Source organism: Abrus precatorius, unplaced genomic scaffold, assembly GCF_003935025.1.
Source record: "Abrus precatorius isolate BTA unplaced genomic scaffold, Abrus_2018 Scaffold9, whole genome shotgun sequence".
Lineage (NCBI taxonomy): Eukaryota > Viridiplantae > Streptophyta > Magnoliopsida > Fabales > Fabaceae > Abrus > Abrus precatorius.
Window position 1 is genome coordinate 34,399,006 of NW_020874439.1, and position 22,007 is coordinate 34,421,012.

Here is a 22,007-nt window from a genome sequence, read left to right on the forward strand (position 1 = left end):
GCACACGCTTGTGAATTCAGCCAAACCTTAAACCGAACCTGAACTGAAATAAAAATAACTAAATCTATAATATAAACATTTGATCACTAATTTAGTGAAAAATCAACTTAATCAGTCTTGAGTCTATCCAATCTTCAAATGTGTTGATTGGATTTTACTCTTCGTTTAATTGTTTCAATTTTCCTCTTTCTTGTGGGCATCCCCCCTCCCTCCTCCCTCCCTCTCTCTCTCTCTCTCTCCATATAGTTATTATTTGATTCTTCTTATAATAGAAATCGAAACTTATTTTTGGATATCCATTTACATACACCATGAGTGACACTCCTCAAATAAATTATCAATTTATTGTTTTGAAACATTTTTAACATATAAATATCGTAGGTTAGGATTAGACCCATAACTTTTTCCTTTTACCTCACTAGCCCACCAAGAACGTTGTGTTTCTCTCTCAAACTGACAATATCTATTGTGTTCTGGGTTTGTCTTGCACATTTACGAACTTTGGTGCCTCTTTGTTGTTCAGTTTGATTCCCTTTTTGGATCAAGGTGAATTGTTCTTCTCCCATACTTTTGTGTCTTCATGTGTTTCAAAGTCTTTCAGGTCCTCATTAATGACCCAAAAAAGAGTCTATTACCTTCGACCCAAAAAAATTAATTTCTATTAGGCCCATCCAGTCAAGGGAAATATTTTAAGGTTTAAAATCATTATTATATTTGGACCCAAAAAAATATTATTATGTATATTTAAGAGTTTGTACAAGAATTTTAAAAAATTATATTCTAAATTTTATATATAAAAAGTTATTATTTGTACCAAATAAGACACCACCGATCTTACTTACAGAAAAAAGAGAACTGAGTACTCTTCAGTCGTATAAAATAATTAATCCAATTAAAAGTAATAATCAAATTATTATATATTATTAAAGGGCCAAAACTAAGGTTGACTTAGTAAACCCATTAGCCTAGATAGGTAAGGGATGAACTTTTGAATATTTAATAAGTATTTATCAGAGTGTCTTTTACAGATACTTTCTCCACGTCAGCAACGTACAGAAGGACGTCATTCTACTCAGGTAAAGATCAGAAGATCAGTGTTTCACCAACATAAACATTATTTAATTTTTTAATACTTTCATTTATTATTTTTAATATCTTTTTAATATGTGTGAGAGAGATTCAAGCTTGATTTATGGATAATAATAATAATAACAATTCATTTTTCTTTACGGAAAATGGTCATTTTTCTTTTATAATATCTAGCATTAAAGTTCCTACCTATCATGTCCATTATTGCTGGAATGCACCTAAATCAATCAGTTTTCTTTGTTGGTTATGGTTTTTGACCAAACAATAAGGTAGATTGGTGGAGTCGGGTATTATATCTGAAAAGTGAAATCAATCCCACCAATTTCATCCATTCTGGTTTTCTCTGTTGAATTTATGCATCATTATACATCGACTCGCTTTCTTTAGAATAGTCAAGGACATTAACATTAGCAGATAATAATAATTTGGATGCTGCAACATAATATTGCTGGTACCATTCTCTTTTTAGACTTCATTTGACTAAGTGCAACAATTTAGTGTAAAAAGAATATAATTTTATAAAAAATATTCATCTTAAGCTTGAGGCCCAAGATGAATCTCTCATCTGATTTGCTAACAGGAATATGGGCTGGGCTGGGCTGCTGAGCATTTGCGGGTTTTGGTTTTGACGTTGGTTTGGAGAAAAAAAACACCAACCAAAAGATTATTACATGGTTTTCAAGGTATTGTGTGCAATGTCGTACAGTTTTATTCCCAGCTAAAATGATCTAACAAGAATAGGGATAGAGGGAAAGGGAGATATAGTGATGTCCTCATCTCAACTTCAAATTGGCATTGATGCCATTTCTTGATTGGGACAACTCCCCCATTTTATAAGGTAACAAATTCTAAAAAAATCTGTTATCATAAAATATTATTATTATTATTATTTTAATTTTTAATTTTTGAACTAATATCGTCAAAGCACTAGTTAATAACAACTTTTTAATATAATATAAGGTCTCTTATTCTTATTTAATGCACTGGAAATAGATTTTGACCATATTACTTGGAGTGGGAATCTCAAAAGCATGCAAATTATAGAGTGATACTTTGTTTTTCTTTTCAAAATTAATGATGCATTGCACAAGTGAAGCTGTAAGTAGGCTTAATTTGGAACCTTACATTGGTATTTATAATTGATTATTGCCAATATTCTGAGTCAAATCCTAACTTCTCCAAAAGAAGTAAGAAAAAGTATGGCTATTGGCCACTATTTTATGTTGAAAAGATGAAACCAGTTAGAAAGAAGATTGCCCCGCGAATTTCTGTGGTCAATGATTTTTTTAAGTAGTGTTTGTCAAAGTCAAAGTTGGCTCTGAAGGAGAAAGCAAATGGGATTTAACCATGATATTTCAACATGGGTTTTCGATTATATAAGGATTGAAGATTATTACTTTTAAAAATTAAGTATATAAATCTCATTACATTTATTTATTTTCTTTAAATTTATCTGAGTTATCTTACAGGATAAATAACTTCATCTTAAACAGATTAATAAGATTTTGTCGATAAAAAATTAAATAAAGAGTTCATACAATTTTTAATATAATATCTTGACTTCATTAATTTATATAAAATTAAATTATTTACTCTATAAAATAAATTAAACAAACTCAATTATTAAAATCATTTTATATTATTTTTTTACTGAATATACATAACAATATAATTTTTAACGGAAAAAATGTGTTCATTTTAATTTTTAAGCTAGCGAAAGACTATCGTTGTTATCGCGTTCCAACTTTTGCTGTTTTATAGTAAAAAAAAAAAACCTGCTTTCTACGCACGTGCTTCATTAATAGAGCTAGTAAAATGAGCATTACAAAAAAAAATATTTATTAACACATAAAAGTTGTTAGGTATTAAAAAAATCCTTATTTATGTAGTCTTTATTTTTTTTAAAAAAAATTGTTAATACAAATTTTTAAAATTTATTTTAATAAATTATGTTTTATACTAATACTTGAAATATTGATGGTATGTATTATTATTTTTACTAATATATTATATTATTAATATAAATTTTTAAAACATATATCATTTTTTTTTTCTAGTCGAAGGCTATACTAGCAAAAATTATTCTAATGCTTAATATATATTTTTTGTTTGATAGTAAATGACATTTTTTTTATAGTGGGGTTAATAACCTATTTTACTTTACTAAAAGCTTGAAAAAAAAGTTGACTTGTTCGTGTTTTCTAAAGTAACTTAAAACCTTTAACTCGATCCATTTAGAGTCGGCTAACAGCTTTACTTGCCAAAGATTGAAAATTTTTAAAAATACAAAGTAGTTTTGAAAACCAGTTTTCTTATAAATTATTAAATTATATTAATTTTAAATTTTAAATTAATAACTAAGTTTTTTATTTTAAAAAGAAACAAGCTCAATGAATTCAATTTACATATTAGCTAGTTAAGTAGGGTTAAGGAGTGTAAAATTTCATGCTCAATGCATTATTTTAAGTGAGTTTAATGGATCGACTCATCAAATGAAATCCACTTTATCATTGGTATTTAGAAGATGTACTAAATAATCACGTTAAAAAGACTACTAGTATAGAAATAAATGAGTTCAAAATTTACCTATGAAACATCAAAGAGGAAATTTTCCTTCTGTTCAATGCGATTGGGATTTGTCTACCAATCATTCTTAACCTTCCATTACTTACTGTACAGTGTAGTCGGTATTCAACTAATTAGAAACCTTTCAGCAAGGGTTAGTGATCAAGAGGTAGAGTTTAAGCATGAGATTGGATATTAACATTGCTTTTGGTTTTACCCATCTTATTTGAGTTTAAGCTAGGTAAGAAAATTAAAGACCATAAAACCCTTCATATCAAATTTTAACACAATTATATATTTAAGATTTAAACTGAACATCACTGATTAAATTAAAATTTTCATCGACTAATTAAAATTCTCGATTGTTAATTAGAATTTGAGTTTACTCGAATGTTCTCACATTTCATTTTGTCCCAAAAACAATAGTGATTATTCAGGTTGATCCTTACCTCTTTAGATAGGTAAACATCCTCGTTCGATTAACATCTTGCAAAGTCATTTGAACAAAAAGTAGTTTTAAATTATTTTTAAAAAGAAAATCATGGATGACCCGTCGATGAGTATATTTAAATGGCGACAGCGACAATAGCCACGTATGAGTCCATCATGCCGACTTGGACCCTTGTAGGAAAGGTCTCTTTCCGTCACGTCTCCAACTGTTTCAGTTGAAAGCTTTTTTAAAAATAAATTTAGATATATAGTGATAAGCAAAAGCAAAGATAAAAGGGAGAATATAAAAAAGAAAAAAGTGGGGTTTATTTTATTTTTTATCTCTTATCTAACATCATCCATATACAAACTTTTTGCAATAAATAATGGCAAAAGCCTCGTCACTCTAGTTTAAATCAAAAGAAGTGGGCAAAAAGAAAACAGAACCAAAAAATCAATTTAACGGTGAAGCTTGGAGATACATCTCGATGTGACAAATGTGCGCATGAAAATTTAACTTACGTTCTATTAACCCTAACAACAAGTTATGGTTCTCTAAGTGTCGACAAAAAATTGGAAAGATTGCCGACCTCTTTTTTCCTAATGCTCTTTTGAGATAAGGCACATTGATGATGACTAATACTATGTCATATCAGTGTGCATGTTTGTGATCAAAATCTAGTTATTATTAATTCGGCCATGACTTGATTAATGTTTAAACATAAGAAGATTTTTGTGTTCCAAAAAAAATTGAGAAGATTAATCCTGTATCATATATATCCATTGAAGGGGGATAAGAATTAAACTTTAGGCTATATGAAAGGCAACAATGAGGATAAACCCATGTTATAAATTAATGACGTCCCCAAGATATCTCTTGGAAAAATGCAAACTATGGTCCTGATGATCCATATATAATCAATTACGTTAGTGTTTTGATGTCACCGTTTTTTAGGATGAGTCTCTAGTTATAAAAAGAAATTCCATATTGCAAAACCACATTGATGCGTTTTCTTTTGAAAATTAAAATGTTTTGAACCATTAAGAAGATATTAATAACCCCTTTAATTTCTTTCTCGCTTATATCCACATGCTAAAATGCTAGTGCATGCATATAATATGCACATGAACGAGATATAATCCATGCAAATCCTGATAAATTGATTTATTACTTGTTTGTTTCTCACTTATGTCATCTCTTCCTTTAGTCAAACGTCCTTTTGAACATCCGCAAATGTAAACAAAAAAACGAAGTGTTACAACAATCAATAATTTGCTATAACAACTCGACATTTCGAGTTGTTGCTAGTCATAATCATAATCATATACACAGATGCAACGTAAGATTGAAAAGTACAGTCATAGAAAATTCTCACCTTTCCCATTTTTGCAATGCTATACTAGAGAAGCATAAATATTAGATGAAACAGGAGGAAAATTCACTATTTAGTAGCAGTGTATTGGTTTTGTGGTAGTGCATATTTATTTACAACTCGATTCAGAGAAATAGTTATTTATTTTCAAATTTTAATTTCTTAAAAATTGAATTATTTGTATAAATTAGCTAAATTAAACACGTATTTATTAATGTTCTTTTTTGATATCTCGATTTATTAAACCACTTGAAAAAGAGTAAAGAAAAATAAACTAAAAGATTAGCGAAAAGAGTACAAAGACAAAAAGGAGGTTACACATCAAATGATGACTAGACGTTACACTGAAAAGGAAAAAGGAAAACAATACACTATATATATGAATAAACCTATATAATCCTAAAGCAAGATTATTCATGAAAAGATATTACAAAAATGAAAATTGAATTTGTGGCTAAGTATATTTTTGTCCTCATGATGTAAGTGATGATGACCAGATATAGGGTCCCATTTACCTTATATTTTAGTGTTCGTTATTAACAAGAGATTAAAACATATGAATAGGAGGTGCAGTGACAAAGATTAAAGAAAGAATGTCAATTTTCTCTTGATTGAAAAAATAAAATAAAATAAAGAGAAGAAAAATAGTTGAGTTCCACGTAAAGTTATTTTCTTTTCATGTGCGAAAAAAGTAAGACCACTTAATGGCTAACATTTGTATTGTAGAACTGATGCACTGTACAACATAAACAAATTATTTAATTCAAATAATCGATTATCCATGCATGCATAAATAGCACTTCCTTCTTTATCTTCACACCATTCCTCTACTTTGCACCGAAGGATCTGAAACCAACATGCGTGTCATCCTTTTGGACGCCATCTCTGATTCCATCTACTGTCACATCTAATCAAGAGGCATCGTATTTCTTTTTATTTGTTAACTCTTTAAAATAATACATTGGTTAAGAAATATATTCAATATTTTTGTTTTTTTATATATAAATATTCTAATGTTATTTTTCTTATTATTTTTTCTCATTGATAATAAATGTATTGAATATTTAAAAGTTAGATAAGATAAAAAAAAACTATAATTAAAAAAGAGTAATTCATATTATTTTTAAATTTAGAAGTAAAAAATATTATTTCAAAAATAAAGAGATAAAAAAAATGAAATTATTAAATTTTAATAGATAATAAATATAGAAGAACATGATGCATATAAATTCATTAGTTTGCCACTTGCTAGTTCTCTCGTGTGAAATTATTATAGAGTGAAAGCCTATGTTATTTAATGGACTTGATTTTAAATTTTACTCAGTAAAATTTTTTTATGATAAAAAATACTCTCATTCTTAACTTGATAAAATCATTTATTCAACCAAAAAATAATAATAATTGTAATGTATTGATAACATGATCGGTGACACTCACTCTTACACTATCAGTAATTATAAAATTTAAATTTAACTGATTTAATTATTAAATTATAATTATATATTATATTAATTATTTATATTTTTTTTTCAAAATTGAGTAATTATAAATTTGTAATGAAACATTCCTTATTTTTAATATATTTAAGAATATATTGCATTATCTCTCTCTCTCTCACACACACACGCACATATATATATATATATATATATATAAGGTATTAAATAAATTTTAATTAATTTAAAATTTTATAAATATAATTTATTCAATAATAAGTTATTAAATAGTGTGTATATAAATATATCCATTTATTTTGTTTGTTTGTGTGGGTTGAGTAAGTTGGATTGCAGCTCAAAGTCGAACATTGGTTATGGTTTCCTGAGCGGCGACGAGTGGGTCTGATTGTGGGCCAACACACCAAATGGAGTTCAGTTTTTACTAATCTCTTCCTGTGGGCCTCAATTCTTTACCTGAAAATTCTGCAATCTAATAACACCACCACTTCATTGGAACCAAACCTTACTTTCTCAAAAGAACACTCTTAGTCAATCAAACTTTTTAAGTAAACCAACTCGCTTAGAAAATTAAAATCTATGTGTCAACAGATTTCTTTCAGAACACCATCAAAAAAGAAAAAAATAATAATAATAATAATAAATAAATATATATATATATATATATATTTGCATCATATATGTTCAATCAATTATTGAAGAATGTTCATATAACTATTAATACATACTCCCTTTATTTAAATTTCAATATATATACATATATATATATATATATATATATATAATTACTGCTTTGTTATTCTACTCTTGTTAAGAAATAGAAAGAAATATAAAACGAAGGAAGAATAACTAAGCTACATATTAGAAAGGAGGGTAGTAAAAAAAATCTTATATTAAAAATATTTTAAATAAATTTTAAACAAATTTTATTGTAAATTTTAATAAAGATAATAATTATTAATTTTTATATTAAAACCCTTAATACATTGACTAGTTAGACCTTATTAAAAAAATTACAAATAATTGAAAAGAAAAAAGAATATTAATTTTGTTTCCTAATGTATATACTAAAATCTTAATCAACAGATTTAAATAGAAATCTAAAATTGATAAAGTACTTTTACCAAATCCACACAATAAAAATATGATGAGAAATAATGTTCTTAAAATTAGAAAAGAAACTATAGAAAAAACAAAATGGAATTTCGTAAATAAGACTAGAGGGAGTGTATGCATCTTGGAAGTGCCATATCTTTCCCTTTACATATGCATGTCTATATATGAGCAATAAAGCAATAATTGGTGTAAAGAGAGGAGGTTCTGTCCAGTTCATGCAAGTGCATGCATATATGGATAATACATATGAGATTGATGTAACATATGCCCTAACGAATTATACAGAACGCTCATGCAGCTGTTGTTTTGTTCACTGTACGTTTGGTTTTAGGGGTGAGTTGCTTGTTTTGCTTCATAGAGGACTTCGATTGAATGGACATAATTCAATTTCTTAAGGGTAAGATACTTTTTAAATTATGAATTTATTTTTTTTCTTTGTTTTTTTTATCACATCATCGACTATATTTTTTTTATTTATATATATATTTTTTGCCAATTTACACTTAAAGTGGATATCAATATATATTTATTCTTTAATAATTGTAAATATAATATATTTAACCTTAATCTTTTAATTTTTTTTATCAATTTTATCTTTATATATTTTTAATTAGAAAAACTGTTAAAATTTATAGAAATTAACAAGTATGCTGATAGATTAGCTCCCATTAGAATTTGAGTATAGTTTTATTTTTTGAGTTTTTAGCCTCTTCGTTAATAAAAAAAAAATCTTAAAATAACTGTTTTTTACGCTTTCAAATGGGTTTTCATTAAAAAAATATAGTTAAACTTCACCTTCTTTTTCACTTTCTTTCACACATTTGATTTGATTTGATTTGATTTTACAAACTCTGTAACAAAACAACTTTTTTGAATCATTTTGAGGAAGTGATTTGTTTGTATAATCCATAAAATTATCAAATCAATTAAATTATAATATAAGTATTTTTTTTCTTATTTTGTTTCTGAAAAAAGAATAACTCTTCATATTCGCAACTCCATAACCTAAATTGGATAATTTTCAAATAACTCAAAGTAAATCAAAGATACATTGATTTTAATTAAGTTTTAAAAGCTATCGAAATGAAAAATAATTGCCTATGTCACATAAAACGACTATTTTGACCATATTTCAACTTTAGCTTGAATGGTTCAGATTTTAATCTAGGAATAATTTAAACGAATCCATCGCTTTATCAATTAAACAAAGAAAAACAGGTAAAATAAAATAAAATTGAATGAACACGAACTACGACTACTCTTAGGAGTTTTGATGCATCAACAGTGGAGACAAATATTTATAGTGTAAGTTTAATTTTTATAATGTATACAATATTTAAACTTAATTTATTTATTTAAATAAGTTAAATTTAAAGTTTATATTTATTTTATCAGAAAAAAATTAAAACTATTAACATGTTTGACTTATTTATGTTTTTGTTGCTTTAAATGTTAACACTAATTTTAAGTATTTTATAGAAATAATAAATGATTTAGATTTTATTTATTATATTTTTAATATAATAAATCTTTATAAAAATTACTGATTTTTTAAATTTAAAATCAATATTAAATACTAATGTTAACAAAAATATTTTATTTACCAAACATATTATTGAATCTTAAAGTATTTTAAAAAATTTTAACTTAATATTTATTATATTTTTTATCTTATAAAAAGATAAAATATTGAACAGAAATAAATTAATAAAATATTTATACATAAAAATTATGTAATAATATTATTTTATAAAAAAAAATACAATAAAATATACACAAAATGTTCATAAATCTTCAATGTCAATTTTATAAAACTTAGGTTTGACTCATTTACATTGCTAAATCTAAATTTGAACGTGTTAATTAAATATTTAACAATTAAACTTAAATAGTTTAGTTAATCTTATTTTTTAATTAAAATTAAAGTTTTAGTTTTTAATCTAAGTTATTAAAATAAAACTTTAATTTTAATTAAGAATTGTAAAAACTTGAAATACTTCTTCTAACTTTTATCATTTGCAAACAACTCATCACGTTTGGGAAGATGGCATGGATAATTGATAATTGAAATTATACACGCAAATGCAAGAGTGCTGATATCTTATCCCTTTATCTATTATTTAAGATATTTCACATCAACTATACCGTACGCTAAAATGTAATTAAAGTTAAAAGTTGTAACGTTTTATACAAAGCACAGAAAACCCTTGTTTGAGAAAAAGAAATATTAATTTCAGTCCACATACCTAAATGAGTTTGAGTATTTAATAATAGTTAAAAAAATATAATAATAATATATTTATTAAAATAAATTTTATTTATTACATTAAAGATATAAAAGCAATATTTTTTTTATTTTTTAGTAAAAAATATTATTATTAAATATTTAAACACAAGTTTAAAAGATCATATTAACAAAATTATAATTAAAAGTACATTGTAAAAGATTTCTCATGTATTTTACTCAATAAAAAACGTGTAAATGGTTAATGAAAAGGTTAAGTGAAAAATAAACAATATATATTTTAAACAAGTGTAAAAATTAAGTATGACAATTTTAAATATTTTTAATTGAATACATACAAAGTACTGAAAACATGCAATAACAACATACATCGAACGAATTAATGACTATAAATATTCATTGAAAGCTTTAACTATTAATTTGTCTTAATTTAGGGAACGAGATTAAATACTCGGGAAATTTTGATTGCTTAAAATAATTTTATAACGTTATTATCAATTAAACAAAGTTATTATTCAAATAAAAAAAATCTTAGAACATATAAAAAATGTAAAAATTTCAATTTATACAGTTTTATTTTAAAATTCATTGACTGTAAAAATTATAAAATAATTTAACTAAAATATATTGCTACCGTGAAAAGTATAATATTGCTTGCATAAACTTCTACATATAACATATGGGTTATTTACAAATTTTAACATTTGATTTTAGAGTTTATTATTGAATATATAAAAAGAATTATTTTATGTGATATAGTAATTGTTTATCTATATAGGTTATTTACAAATTTTAACATTTGATTTTAGAGTTTATTATTGAATACATAAAAAGAATTATTTTATGTGATATAGTAATTATTTATGTTAGGGATACACTAGTCTTTTTGATAATCTCTTCTCTTATCTTTTAATGTGACATTTCTATAGAATATTTTAAATTTTTTTATGTTATAACGTGAAAAAAATACTTACAAAAATAGTCTGATAATAAAATTAATATTTGATGTAAAAAAATAAATACTATTTATATATTTAAAAATTAATCTTTTAATTGTATCTCTTACTTTTTTTTAATAAATAAATTATTATACTAATAAGTTTCATGATTTAATTCTATCTTTGCTCTTAAGATTATTTAGATAATTAAATTTTTTAATAATTATTTAATTTAATTTTTAATTATTTTATTAATTTATTTTAATATAATTAGAAGGATGTTCATACTTAAGTTAGGCCAAACAGTTATTTAATTTTTTTTATTATAATAATTGAGAAGTATTTTATCCCATACAGAAATACTTTAATTCCATCACATCACACGTATGTATCATGACGTGCGCAACTATTAATTTTATGAAGATTTGGAAAGAGTACATATACTCATATTCACTTGCACTGTTCCACGTACTCAACCTAATATTCATGACAATTTTATTTAGTCAAATTATAGCGAGTACATCCTTGTTCTCTGTATACACACTCACGTAATAAAGATAGATATTCGACAGAACATTGATTAAACTATATTATTAATATTTGTAAAATAATTTTTTTAATTTTTTAATTAATTAATTTTTATATATAATTTATTTTACAAATTTTTAAACAAAAATATTTTTAAGAGTTTAATCTCTTTTTATTATAAAAAAAACTTAGAAAAAATTTAATCATATTTTTTATTATGTCAAACATTTTTTACACAAGTATTTATTTATTTAATTATTATTCATTTTAATTCTGAATTTTATTATAACTTGCTTTTTAATTCAAAATTTATTCCTTTTATTTATTTATTTGATTCAACAACATATTTATATATAGTTTATGTGTACAATTTTTTAAATAAGTGTGCTTTAAAGAATTAATTCTTTCACTATACAAATATTTTTTACATTTAAATCTTTTTAATTGGATATAGTAAAATATTTATTATTAATAATTATAATGTTTTTTAGATTCATAAAATTTAAAATAATAATATAATATATTTAAAGTAATTATTTCAAAATTTAATTTTAATACATTAATATTTATCCCGTGCATGAAAATATTATTAATGCTCTTAAAATAGCACTTAGCATTTGGCAAAAAGAAAAAGAGGTGCGAGAGATACTGTGGTGTGTGGACTATGGTGGGGACCGCATGGATATCGGGGGTTGGCAAAGTCGATGTGGGACCTCGTTCCTTTCCAATGGAGTAGTGGGTCCCACAACGAGTGCTTGGAGGTTCTGTTTTTTAACTATAAATCCAAGGCAGGGGACTCTGTCTCCTCCCTCACAAGTAACTCTCTAACTCACTCTTCACTTTCTCTTCCATTTCTTTCTATGCTCTCCACAGAATAATTAAAATCAAACAACACTACAGTTGAAGTTAGTTAGTTACTTCCTCTCAAACGTAAGCTACCATCTCAAACTTGGTTCTAATAATAAAAATAAAATTAACAGCTTTATGAAAACATGCATGAGTTGGGTTTGTTTTTGCAGTGAAAAATGACTCAGCAAAATGTGGTAGTGTCTGACCCCAAATCCGGAGTTTCCTTATCAGTTTTCACAACACCACCACAAAAGCCACCGGCTGCACCAGGAGGGTACATTTCCATTTCTAGAAGGAGGGTTTTGAAGAACCTTGAAATCAATGGAGGACAAAGAATCAATGCATGGGTTGAGTCCATGAGAGCCTCTTCTCCAACCCATCTTAAATCCACTCCTTCTCTCTCTCAAGAACATACCTCTTGGACTGTAAGAACCACTTACACACTCTTTTATTTTACATGTCACAACCACTCCTAATAGTCGATCTCACTTTGCTATATGTGTCGATAATCAAACAGCTTCACCATCCCTCGGCATTAGACATGTTTGACCAAATCATTGACGCGTCAAAGGGTAAACAAATTGTCATGTTTCTTGACTATGATGGCACGTTGTCCCCTATAGTTGACGACCCTGACCGTGCTTTCATGTCCGATTCGGTTAGTTTCTTTCCTTCCAATGCTTTTCAACATGTTGTTGGCTACTAAATCCATGACTATTTGTCTTGCATCAGATGAGAAAAACAGTGAGAAAACTTGCAAGGTGTTTTCCTACTGCTATAGTAACTGGCAGATGCAAAGACAAGGTGGTTATTCAATTCTTTTGTGTTAATATCCATTCCATAATCTTGATACTCTTTTTTTTTTGTACTAAATTGATGGTTGCTTTGGAAACAATAGGTGTACAATTTTGTTCGTTTGGCAGAACTATATTATGCTGGAAGTCATGGCATGGATATTAAAGGGCCAACAAGAAGTTCCAAATACAACAGAGTGAGTTAGTGGCTGTAGTGTACGCACTATTTAGTGTATAAGGTTTATATATTCCCAAGTTTTTCAAATGTTATGAAAACTCACGATTTTGCATTGGTTAGGATACCAAAGCTGAGACTGTTCTATTTCAAGCTGCCAGTGATTTTCTTCCCATGATAGATGAGGTTCGTTTATTAATTTTCTCTCTTCATGGCTAGCTAGAAAAATGGTTTTTTTTGTTTCTAGAATGTTCAAAAATGATTTTGTATTTTTGTTGGGTACAAAATTTTAGGTGTACCAACAATTGGTTGATAAGACAAAATCAACTCCTGGAGCTATGGTTGAGAACAACAAGTTCTGCCTCTCTGTTCATTTCCGTCGTGTGGATGAAAAGGTACGAAAAATTTAAACTATAAAGCCACTCATATTTGAGACATTCGCTTGTAACTAACTAGTTGTAATGTTTTTGTGCCTGCCTGAAATTCTTTCAAGTATCATAGACTATTGCTATGTTCATGAAAAAGTCTAACTCAAATGCACTATACATAGAAATGGAGTGAATTGGCACGCCAAGTGAAATCAGTTTTAAAGGACTACCCGAAGCTTCGTCTTACCCAAGGAAGAAAGGTGGGCCATGTTTCTGTTTTCTTGTTTTTTATCTAATTTTTTATGGGACGTTTGATTTTGTTTGAAAGGAGGTTTAGTAAGTGAGAGATGTCTCATTTTCAATGTCGTTTGTTTTACACAGGTGCTAGAGATTCGTCCCACTATTAAATGGGACAAAGGGAAAGCCCTGGAATTTTTGTTAGAGTCCCTTGGTGAGTTTTAGTCTAACACACTATGTTTTATTGTCACAATTTAAAAACATGCATTATTAATGGCACCAAGTTACGTATAAGACTCTTCTCTTCAATTGTTGTAACACTTCGGAGTTTTGACCATTAATTAAGGGAAAACTCCCACACCCTACGTGATTAATTTACTCATTGAACATGGTTTTATACACATGAGATTCTGAATTTATATTCAATTTGTTTTAAATTGTCCACCAGTATCTTAATTGCGAATAATTTTAAACAGGATTGGCCAATTGTAGTGATGTCTTTCCTGTTTATATTGGCGATGATCGATCCGATGAAGATGCTTTCAAGGTATCCTAAGATGTCAATTATTATTATTATTTTCTTTATAGAAAGTCCTCAAATAAAAATCCAGCTCTTTCAATTTAGACGCTAGTCAGATGTGTAAGTTAATTATCTAATTCGGGACAATTCAATTCTTTTTATGAGCAGAAATTAAGAGACAGAGGACAAGGTTTTGGCATTCTTGTCTCCAAATTTCCAAAAGACACAAGTGCATCTTACTCGTTACAAGAACCCAACGAGGCAAGTAGAATATTTTTTAACTTCATCTATTTTTGCACCATTATATCCAATGCCCAAAATAGAACTAACTATTATTTATTTATTTCATGCAGGTGATGAACTTTCTTCAACGCTTGGTGGAGTGGAAACATGTGTCCCTGAGAGCACGTTCCCGGGTGTAAATGAGTAGAGATGAAATGACATGTACATCCCTACCCTGCCATAAAAATGAAGTTCAGCTTGGGTATAGAATATAGGACGTTTTGTATTTTTTGTTCAAGTCAGAAGAAAGAACAAAAATGTATGGAAAAAGTAAGACAAAAGTGTCTTTCTTAGTTTGAAAGACGTCTACATTCATGTAATTAGCAAGGTAGTTCGTAGTACATGGGAAAAGTTTATGTAGCCCTCAGATGCAAGTCTGAATTAATCGATTAAATCTTCTCTTCCTTGTTACATGTAGTATCATTATGTATAGTTTCTCAATCATGATTTAGTTATTTCCCTTTATTTTTAGCTCCAAGAAATTAGTCATGAAACAAAATAATGTAAAAGAATCGAAAATTGAGAATACCATGGTAGGCATAAATTTTTTTTTTCAACGAATCCTAGATCATGTCATTTTAACTATTCACGTTGTAAGTATTTTTTTTTTTAATAAATTATAAAATTTATAACATGATTGGTTTTGGACCATGTAAAAGTTTCCCTGTTGGCACCGTTTGTTCTGCAAAACAGTCCATGGAAAAAGAAACGGGCTATAGATTATGACACCATGAATAAGCTTATGAAGTGATAGTCTGTTCACCTTTGGAGCACGAAATGAAAGGGGTAAGGTCGTTTCACATCAATCATATCTACTGCTTTAATAAAACAAAATAAAAATAAAAGATGGGTGTGAGCGCATGGCACAATTGGAGCATATCTTTCTCGATCAATCTCAATTATTGGTTTCCTTCACTGCAAGGATATTTTTTATGTCTTGGTTAGACTTAGACCAATAGTATTGGACAAGGCAAGAGAATTAATTCAATTTTGAGTCTCTCATACGGATAAATAAATTTAATTAATATGGTAATTTAACTAAAGTGTTAACTTGCTTCATTATAGGCTCCAATTCACAATCTTGTCATTAATAAAAGCCAGCCAATCTCTACAATCATCCACAACATGTTGTCTGAAGACACACGTGCTTAATTAACCAAAACTTACATGCAATATATGTATATATAACTGGATAAACAGATTTCCCAGATCAATAAGATACCCTTATCACGATTAATGATTATTGATTGAATACTTGGAGACTCAAGTATCAAGAAATGGCCCCTTGTCAACAACCGTTACAAGATTTCTATATCATGTATCTGAAGCTGACTCAAAAGTTGTAGTTGTGGGTTAGGCCGTGTTGGTGCTAAAAGAACTAACACTCTGTCATAATTGAACGTTTGAATCGATGTTTCTCTGGTCGTACCCAGATTAAACAATCTCATGTCTTTCATTCTGTCACGCAGTACTGACATTTCTTCTAATGCTTCTTTGAGTTCTGGAAACAGCATCATAGATTCATGTACTGCAAACTGCAAACGTAAGAGTTATTATGTATGAGGTGTTTGATTCTAGACCAGTATTTGGTAAAGTAAGAGAATATTTAATTCGTGGTTTAGAAAGTTTGGTTGGATTTGGTAGTTACACCAATAAATTTAAGTCTTCGTTTGATTCTGTGTCAATAATCTTTCACTGTTATGCAATGTGATCAAATAGGTTTTTAGGAAGGAAAATGACTCATGAGATCGTGTACATTTAGTGAGAGAGAAAAATAATAAATATAATAAGTGATGTAATATAATATAATGAATTATTTAAGGACGCCATTTAACAATAGCCCAATTGCCTAGATAATTAAGTTATTAATTTTTAAATCACATGCAGCTTGGCGATAAATTCGGAAACAAAGCTTCGTGTCCCATGTATGAAAAAAGGGCTTCATTTTACAAATTGATAACTGGTACCGATGCTCAGTCTTTTCTGAAGGAAAGGGAAGAAAGGTTTGGTATAATTCCATTATACTTTGGTGTCCCACTTTCTTATGAACCAAATGCCGGCTTTGTTTAGGTAGAAATGTGAGTCGGCACCATATATAATAAGACATTGCCGCTACTATTATAAAAGATTCAAGTAATCACAAATCATGTGAATTGACCACTGATATTATACACATGCAAAAAAATGTGCTCGTGTAAAGTGCTAAACAAGAAATATTGCCAAAATCTACCTCATAATGTAATGAGACTTAGATTATAGCTTAGATTTTGTATGTTATGTAGAAAGCAAAGTTGGCAAAAGAAGAAAGAAGAGAGAAAAACAAGGCCACTACTCATTGGGTGCTTAAGTTTGAAGCAACCCACCTCAGGTTGATAGAGAATCGGCTAAAATGAGATGGGGCAAGGAAAAAGCGGAAGGTTAATAATCATTTGGTTAGGTTAATGAAAGTGAAACTCAACATCGGGTTAGGGAATCCATATGGTTGAAAGAAGAGTTGGAATCCACTCAAAAGTAGATGTTTGATGGGAAGAATAACATAGATATTTGAAGTAGAGACACTAACATTGCTCCATCTATTGACAACCCTTACCTTGTGTCAGACGTGGAAAGATGGTCTCCACTAGATTTCTCTCTATGATTGATGTCTTAGCTGAATTAAACTAAGTTTTTGTAACTTTCAATTATTGGCGAGTAGGAAAAGTAGAACACCATTTCTCCACCAATTATCTTTTTCTTTTTTTGTTCAACAATTTTTTTTTGACATACCCAACAAATTATTTTATATTGAAAAAAGTTTTTTCAAGAAAAATGTTTCGTTTTGAAGTCAATGCCTATTAACAGTAATAATTATTGAAAATTTCTTAGTGAAAGACCCTCAACTAAATTCAAATATAAAATACTATAATAATTAATAGTATAATGTAATCTTAAAAGTTGAGCTACCTGGTTCACGGTGTCATGCATTATAAAAGCTCATTTATAAATCGCTTTTAGTACTCACCATAAACCAACCTTGTCATTGAGAAACGTAGGGATTAATATTAATATATTAGCGATGTTTTAATTAGAATAACAACTAAACATATCACACTCCTCTAAATAATTGTTTCTGGATCCTTTTTACAGTTAAGACACATTTATTTAATTTTTTTTATTTAAATTAATGGTATTCTCTTCAGCAAATAAATTTACAGGAGCTGAATAAAGTTATTATAAAAAATAAAGCTTTAGTTTTAAATATTTAATGGCAGTTTATATACAAAATTCAAACACAAAGTTATTGATTAAACTAAAACAATCCTATATTAATCAATTCTTATTAATGAGTTTTATTAAAAAATATAATTTGAATATAGAATTTATAGATATAAGTTAAGACACCATTTAAAAAAGGTCATATACTACTTTGATAGACTCATATAAGCTCTTTTAATAACATTATTTTTTGTAGTCTAAAACCACTTATATCTAGATTTTGAGACTCATAATTAAGTTTAAACAATCCTTTGCCAACTCATTTTCATGAGCTTAATTAATGCCTTTCAAAACCCCTTTAAAAATGCATAATATGCAGTGTATAATTAAATTTGAAGAATATTGATAAGTATTATAATTAAACTTAAAAAATATTAATAAATATTTTAAAAATATTAGTTAAAATTTAACATTAAAATTCATTAATATATTATGCTGTAATTTTTAATAATTAATTAACTAATAAACTTAAAATACACATTAACAAAATTATTAAACTTGTATTGTAGATTAAGGTGTGTTAATTTTGATAGTATAAACATAAACTTTATTAAAAATATTTATTATACTTTTGATTAATTTTATAAATACTTTTTCAATAAAAATATTATATTTTAATTATTTAAAAATAATCTTAAAAACTGACATTAATATTGTTTTTATAAATATTATGAAATGAATATAATAGCACTCTACCCTATTTTAAATATACTACAAAGGTTAGGACAAATTATTGAGAATATAATAAAACTTTCATGGAGAATTGGAACCGCTTACTTTTCTCTTGCCACTGGCATTGACATTTGAGTTCTCAGAAGCTGAGCTGGTTAGCAATGGTCCTTGAATACACGTGTTTGGTTCTTACTATGAGAAAATGAAAATGTTCAGTATCACCTGTGTTGGTTAATTTGGGGAATCGGTCCCCGCTTTGAGGGTCGAGCCCACAAATGGCTGCGAAATGCCCATGGTTTTGGTCATTTTCCACCAAATAGCATACTATTTATTATATGTACCCAGAAAAAACAACAGCATTATTGTATCTGTGTAGTTCTTGTGAAAAAATAAAAATCATAATATTGTATACTATACCAGTAATATTTAAACTTGTTTTAAAACCGTGTTAGCATGTGTAAAACACTTGGACACATAACAATTTTTAAAACTTGAGAATAGGCTTAGTTAAGCGCTTCACTGGTTGTGTTTGGCTAGGTCTAAATTCCTGTCACATGGGTCTCCATGTGATCCTTTGATACCCTTGTAATGGGGAACAACAATGACGCTATAATGGGTAACTGGTTATAATAACCACTGTTGCAGTACCTGAAAGGCTTGATACCGAGTGCAACTACACAATCAGAGTTTAAAATGTGTTTGTGGCTGATTGGTGGCGATCTATTGTACAGTATCACGTGCATTGAAGCAATTATTTTCCCACTCTAGTTACTTGTCATACGTGTTGATAAACTACTGAATGATTGTAATGGGAATAACATATAAAAGCAGCTACTTCTCAACCTTGGGGGGGAATGGTTAGGGAAATGGATTTCATATGAGAAAAAAAAAAGCATTTATGCAAATACTAATATGAGGGTCGAATGTGAATGCCAACAAGAAGTATTTGTTGAATGCAACTTGTACGGGGAACACAGCCATATTCGGAACTAATTACAATGTAAGTAGCATAAAGTTCATAAATCAGTGAGATGGAGAATAAAGCATTAAACATGACTTGTGTAGTCTTTATGTGATTGATAAAATTCATAGTTAGGTGGAGAAAGAATTTGGCTAAAAAACGAATCTTTTTAATTATGGTCAATATTGGAACAAAGCACACACATACTATCAATAAACACATCCAACAACCGAAACCGACACGAATGAACCCAAAAAGAGGATTACACAAAAATCCCAGAGAAAAGGAATAAAACAATGTTTCCTGTTACAATGGCTGCTTCCACTAACCATTAAGAGAAAAAGAGAGAGGTTTTCCAACTAAACCATGTGCAATTGTGCATGTTCTAGTGCAATCACAAAAAGTAGGAGGCCCCTTTCCTAATAAGAAAGCATGCATACATGTGTATCTTAAAGTTTCAATCAGTCCAATTTACTCAATAATTAAAAGATTAATTTAATTAAATATTTTACTCCTTTAATCCAACACCCTTTTGGGTTCATTGCCTTCGGGTAAAGGAAATTTCTTTTTATAAATTATAAGCTTTTATTTTATTGGGATCAAGGCCACGTGACAAAAAAGAGGTCCTAGACTTGACTTATATTTGAAATCAAGTTTGACATAATTTATAACTTTTTATTTTTCTCTTTTAATTTTATAAGTTGTACTTACAATTATTTATCAAAAATTTATATTTAATCAATTCTAACATTTTTAATAGACAAGTTAACTGATTCATTAAATAATATTTTAGTATATACTTTATCTCAAATAGAATATAAGTAATTTTGATTTTGAAAATTTTCTTTCAATGGTAGCCAGTAGTTATAATATTGTGAATATGATTTTTAAGTAATGTTTTCTTTTTGGGTAAGGTATTCAATAAGTGATGTATGTATTTGAAAAGGAAAAAGGTATCTAATATCTCGATGTAAACTATAAATACTTCTGATGAGGCATTAATTTCTTTCAATAGTGCTTCTTAATTTTAACATTTTTTATTTTAAAAAAAATCAGTAAATCACTTTAGGTCTTAAAGACTTTAACACCTTTGTGATATACCTGGTTAATTCAAATGTTTACCTTAATTTTCAAATGAATATAATAATAATAATACGAAAGACTGGCATAGACTAAAGGAAGATTACACTAAATAAGAAATAAAAATACAAAATTAGAAAGACAGAGAAAGTCCAAGAGTGAAACGAAAAAGCTAGAAAGTTGGAGATAATTAGAATATTAATTAAATACTTTTAAAAAAATTGAGATGAATAGTTGCAACAACTGAGACCTCAACATTGCTAACCAGATTAATCCTTATCCACGAATTTTCTAGATGTGTGTGACTTAGTCATCGCAACATCGATCTTGAGTTGGAACTTCATTGGATGGACTGCTCATAATTATTTCCTTGGATTTGACCAATATATTTAACTATCAGCAGGAGAATCTCATCAACTGGATATATTATTCCTATCAATTGTTTATCTGGCTATTACCCATTCGCTAATTGTTTGTTATTTTTTGTTGTCAACATGCACATAAAAAATATTTTAACATCTCGATCAGCTTTTCAAAAAACTAATATCCACAGACGTATTGTTTCTAGTGCAATAAGGTTTTATTTTATTTTGTCTTGGAAGGTTTTATTTTTTGATTCACAGTGTAGGCTGTGATGAAGGAAGTTATGATATGCGTATTTACGCAATTTTTTAAAGTTTATTTTGATAAAAGCTTTTAATTAAGAGTTTTAGTGTCTGATGTTGCTTAAGTAATCCCCCGATTTCCCATGTATTGTTTATTATTGTTGTTGTAATAGAAATCAACGTGGTTGATAAAACAACTCCTATTCGCTTTTGAACTTTGTATGATGGAAATTACCTCAATTACTTTTCAACTAAGAAAATTTGGATCCTCTGCCTATTATCCGACCAAGTTCCATGAACAATTCTTGTTAAAATGAATTTGACTTGTTTGACAAGTGCATTTCTATTTATAATAAGCCATGAAAGCATCAGAAAATCTAATATAATATATTCAATGCCTGTCAAGATTGTGAAGTATTCCTCCTAGTAAACAAATTGGCAAGAAAAAGGGATAAAAAAAAAAATACTCAGC

The 22,007-nt window shown here is 27.8% G+C and overlaps 1 protein-coding gene across 3 annotated transcripts; it reads left to right on the forward strand.

Annotated features, from left to right (window-relative positions):
- Nucleotides 1-12,551: 12,551 nt before the first annotated feature.
- On the forward strand, nucleotides 12,552-15,370 carry LOC113849394 (probable trehalose-phosphate phosphatase J). 3 transcript variants are annotated; one of them, XM_027479286.1, is made up of 12 exons: nucleotides 12,552-12,667; nucleotides 12,757-13,011; nucleotides 13,104-13,244; nucleotides 13,319-13,390; nucleotides 13,485-13,577; nucleotides 13,679-13,741; nucleotides 13,849-13,950; nucleotides 14,106-14,183; nucleotides 14,305-14,374; nucleotides 14,637-14,707; nucleotides 14,849-14,941; nucleotides 15,034-15,370. In XM_027479286.1, exons 2-12 carry the CDS (start codon nucleotides 12,763-12,765, stop codon nucleotides 15,100-15,102), a joined length of 1,101 nt encoding a protein of 366 aa, XP_027335087.1. In that variant the 5' UTR covers nucleotides 12,552-12,667; nucleotides 12,757-12,762; the 3' UTR covers nucleotides 15,103-15,370. The 3 variants fall into 3 exon arrangements, with proteins under 3 accessions (XP_027335087.1, XP_027335088.1, XP_027335086.1); XM_027479287.1 differs by having other exon boundaries at nucleotides 12,557-12,667; nucleotides 13,485-13,581; nucleotides 13,689-13,741; nucleotides 15,034-15,319; XM_027479285.1 differs by having other exon boundaries at nucleotides 12,557-12,667; nucleotides 14,849-15,319.
- Nucleotides 15,371-22,007: the final 6,637 nt, after the last annotated feature.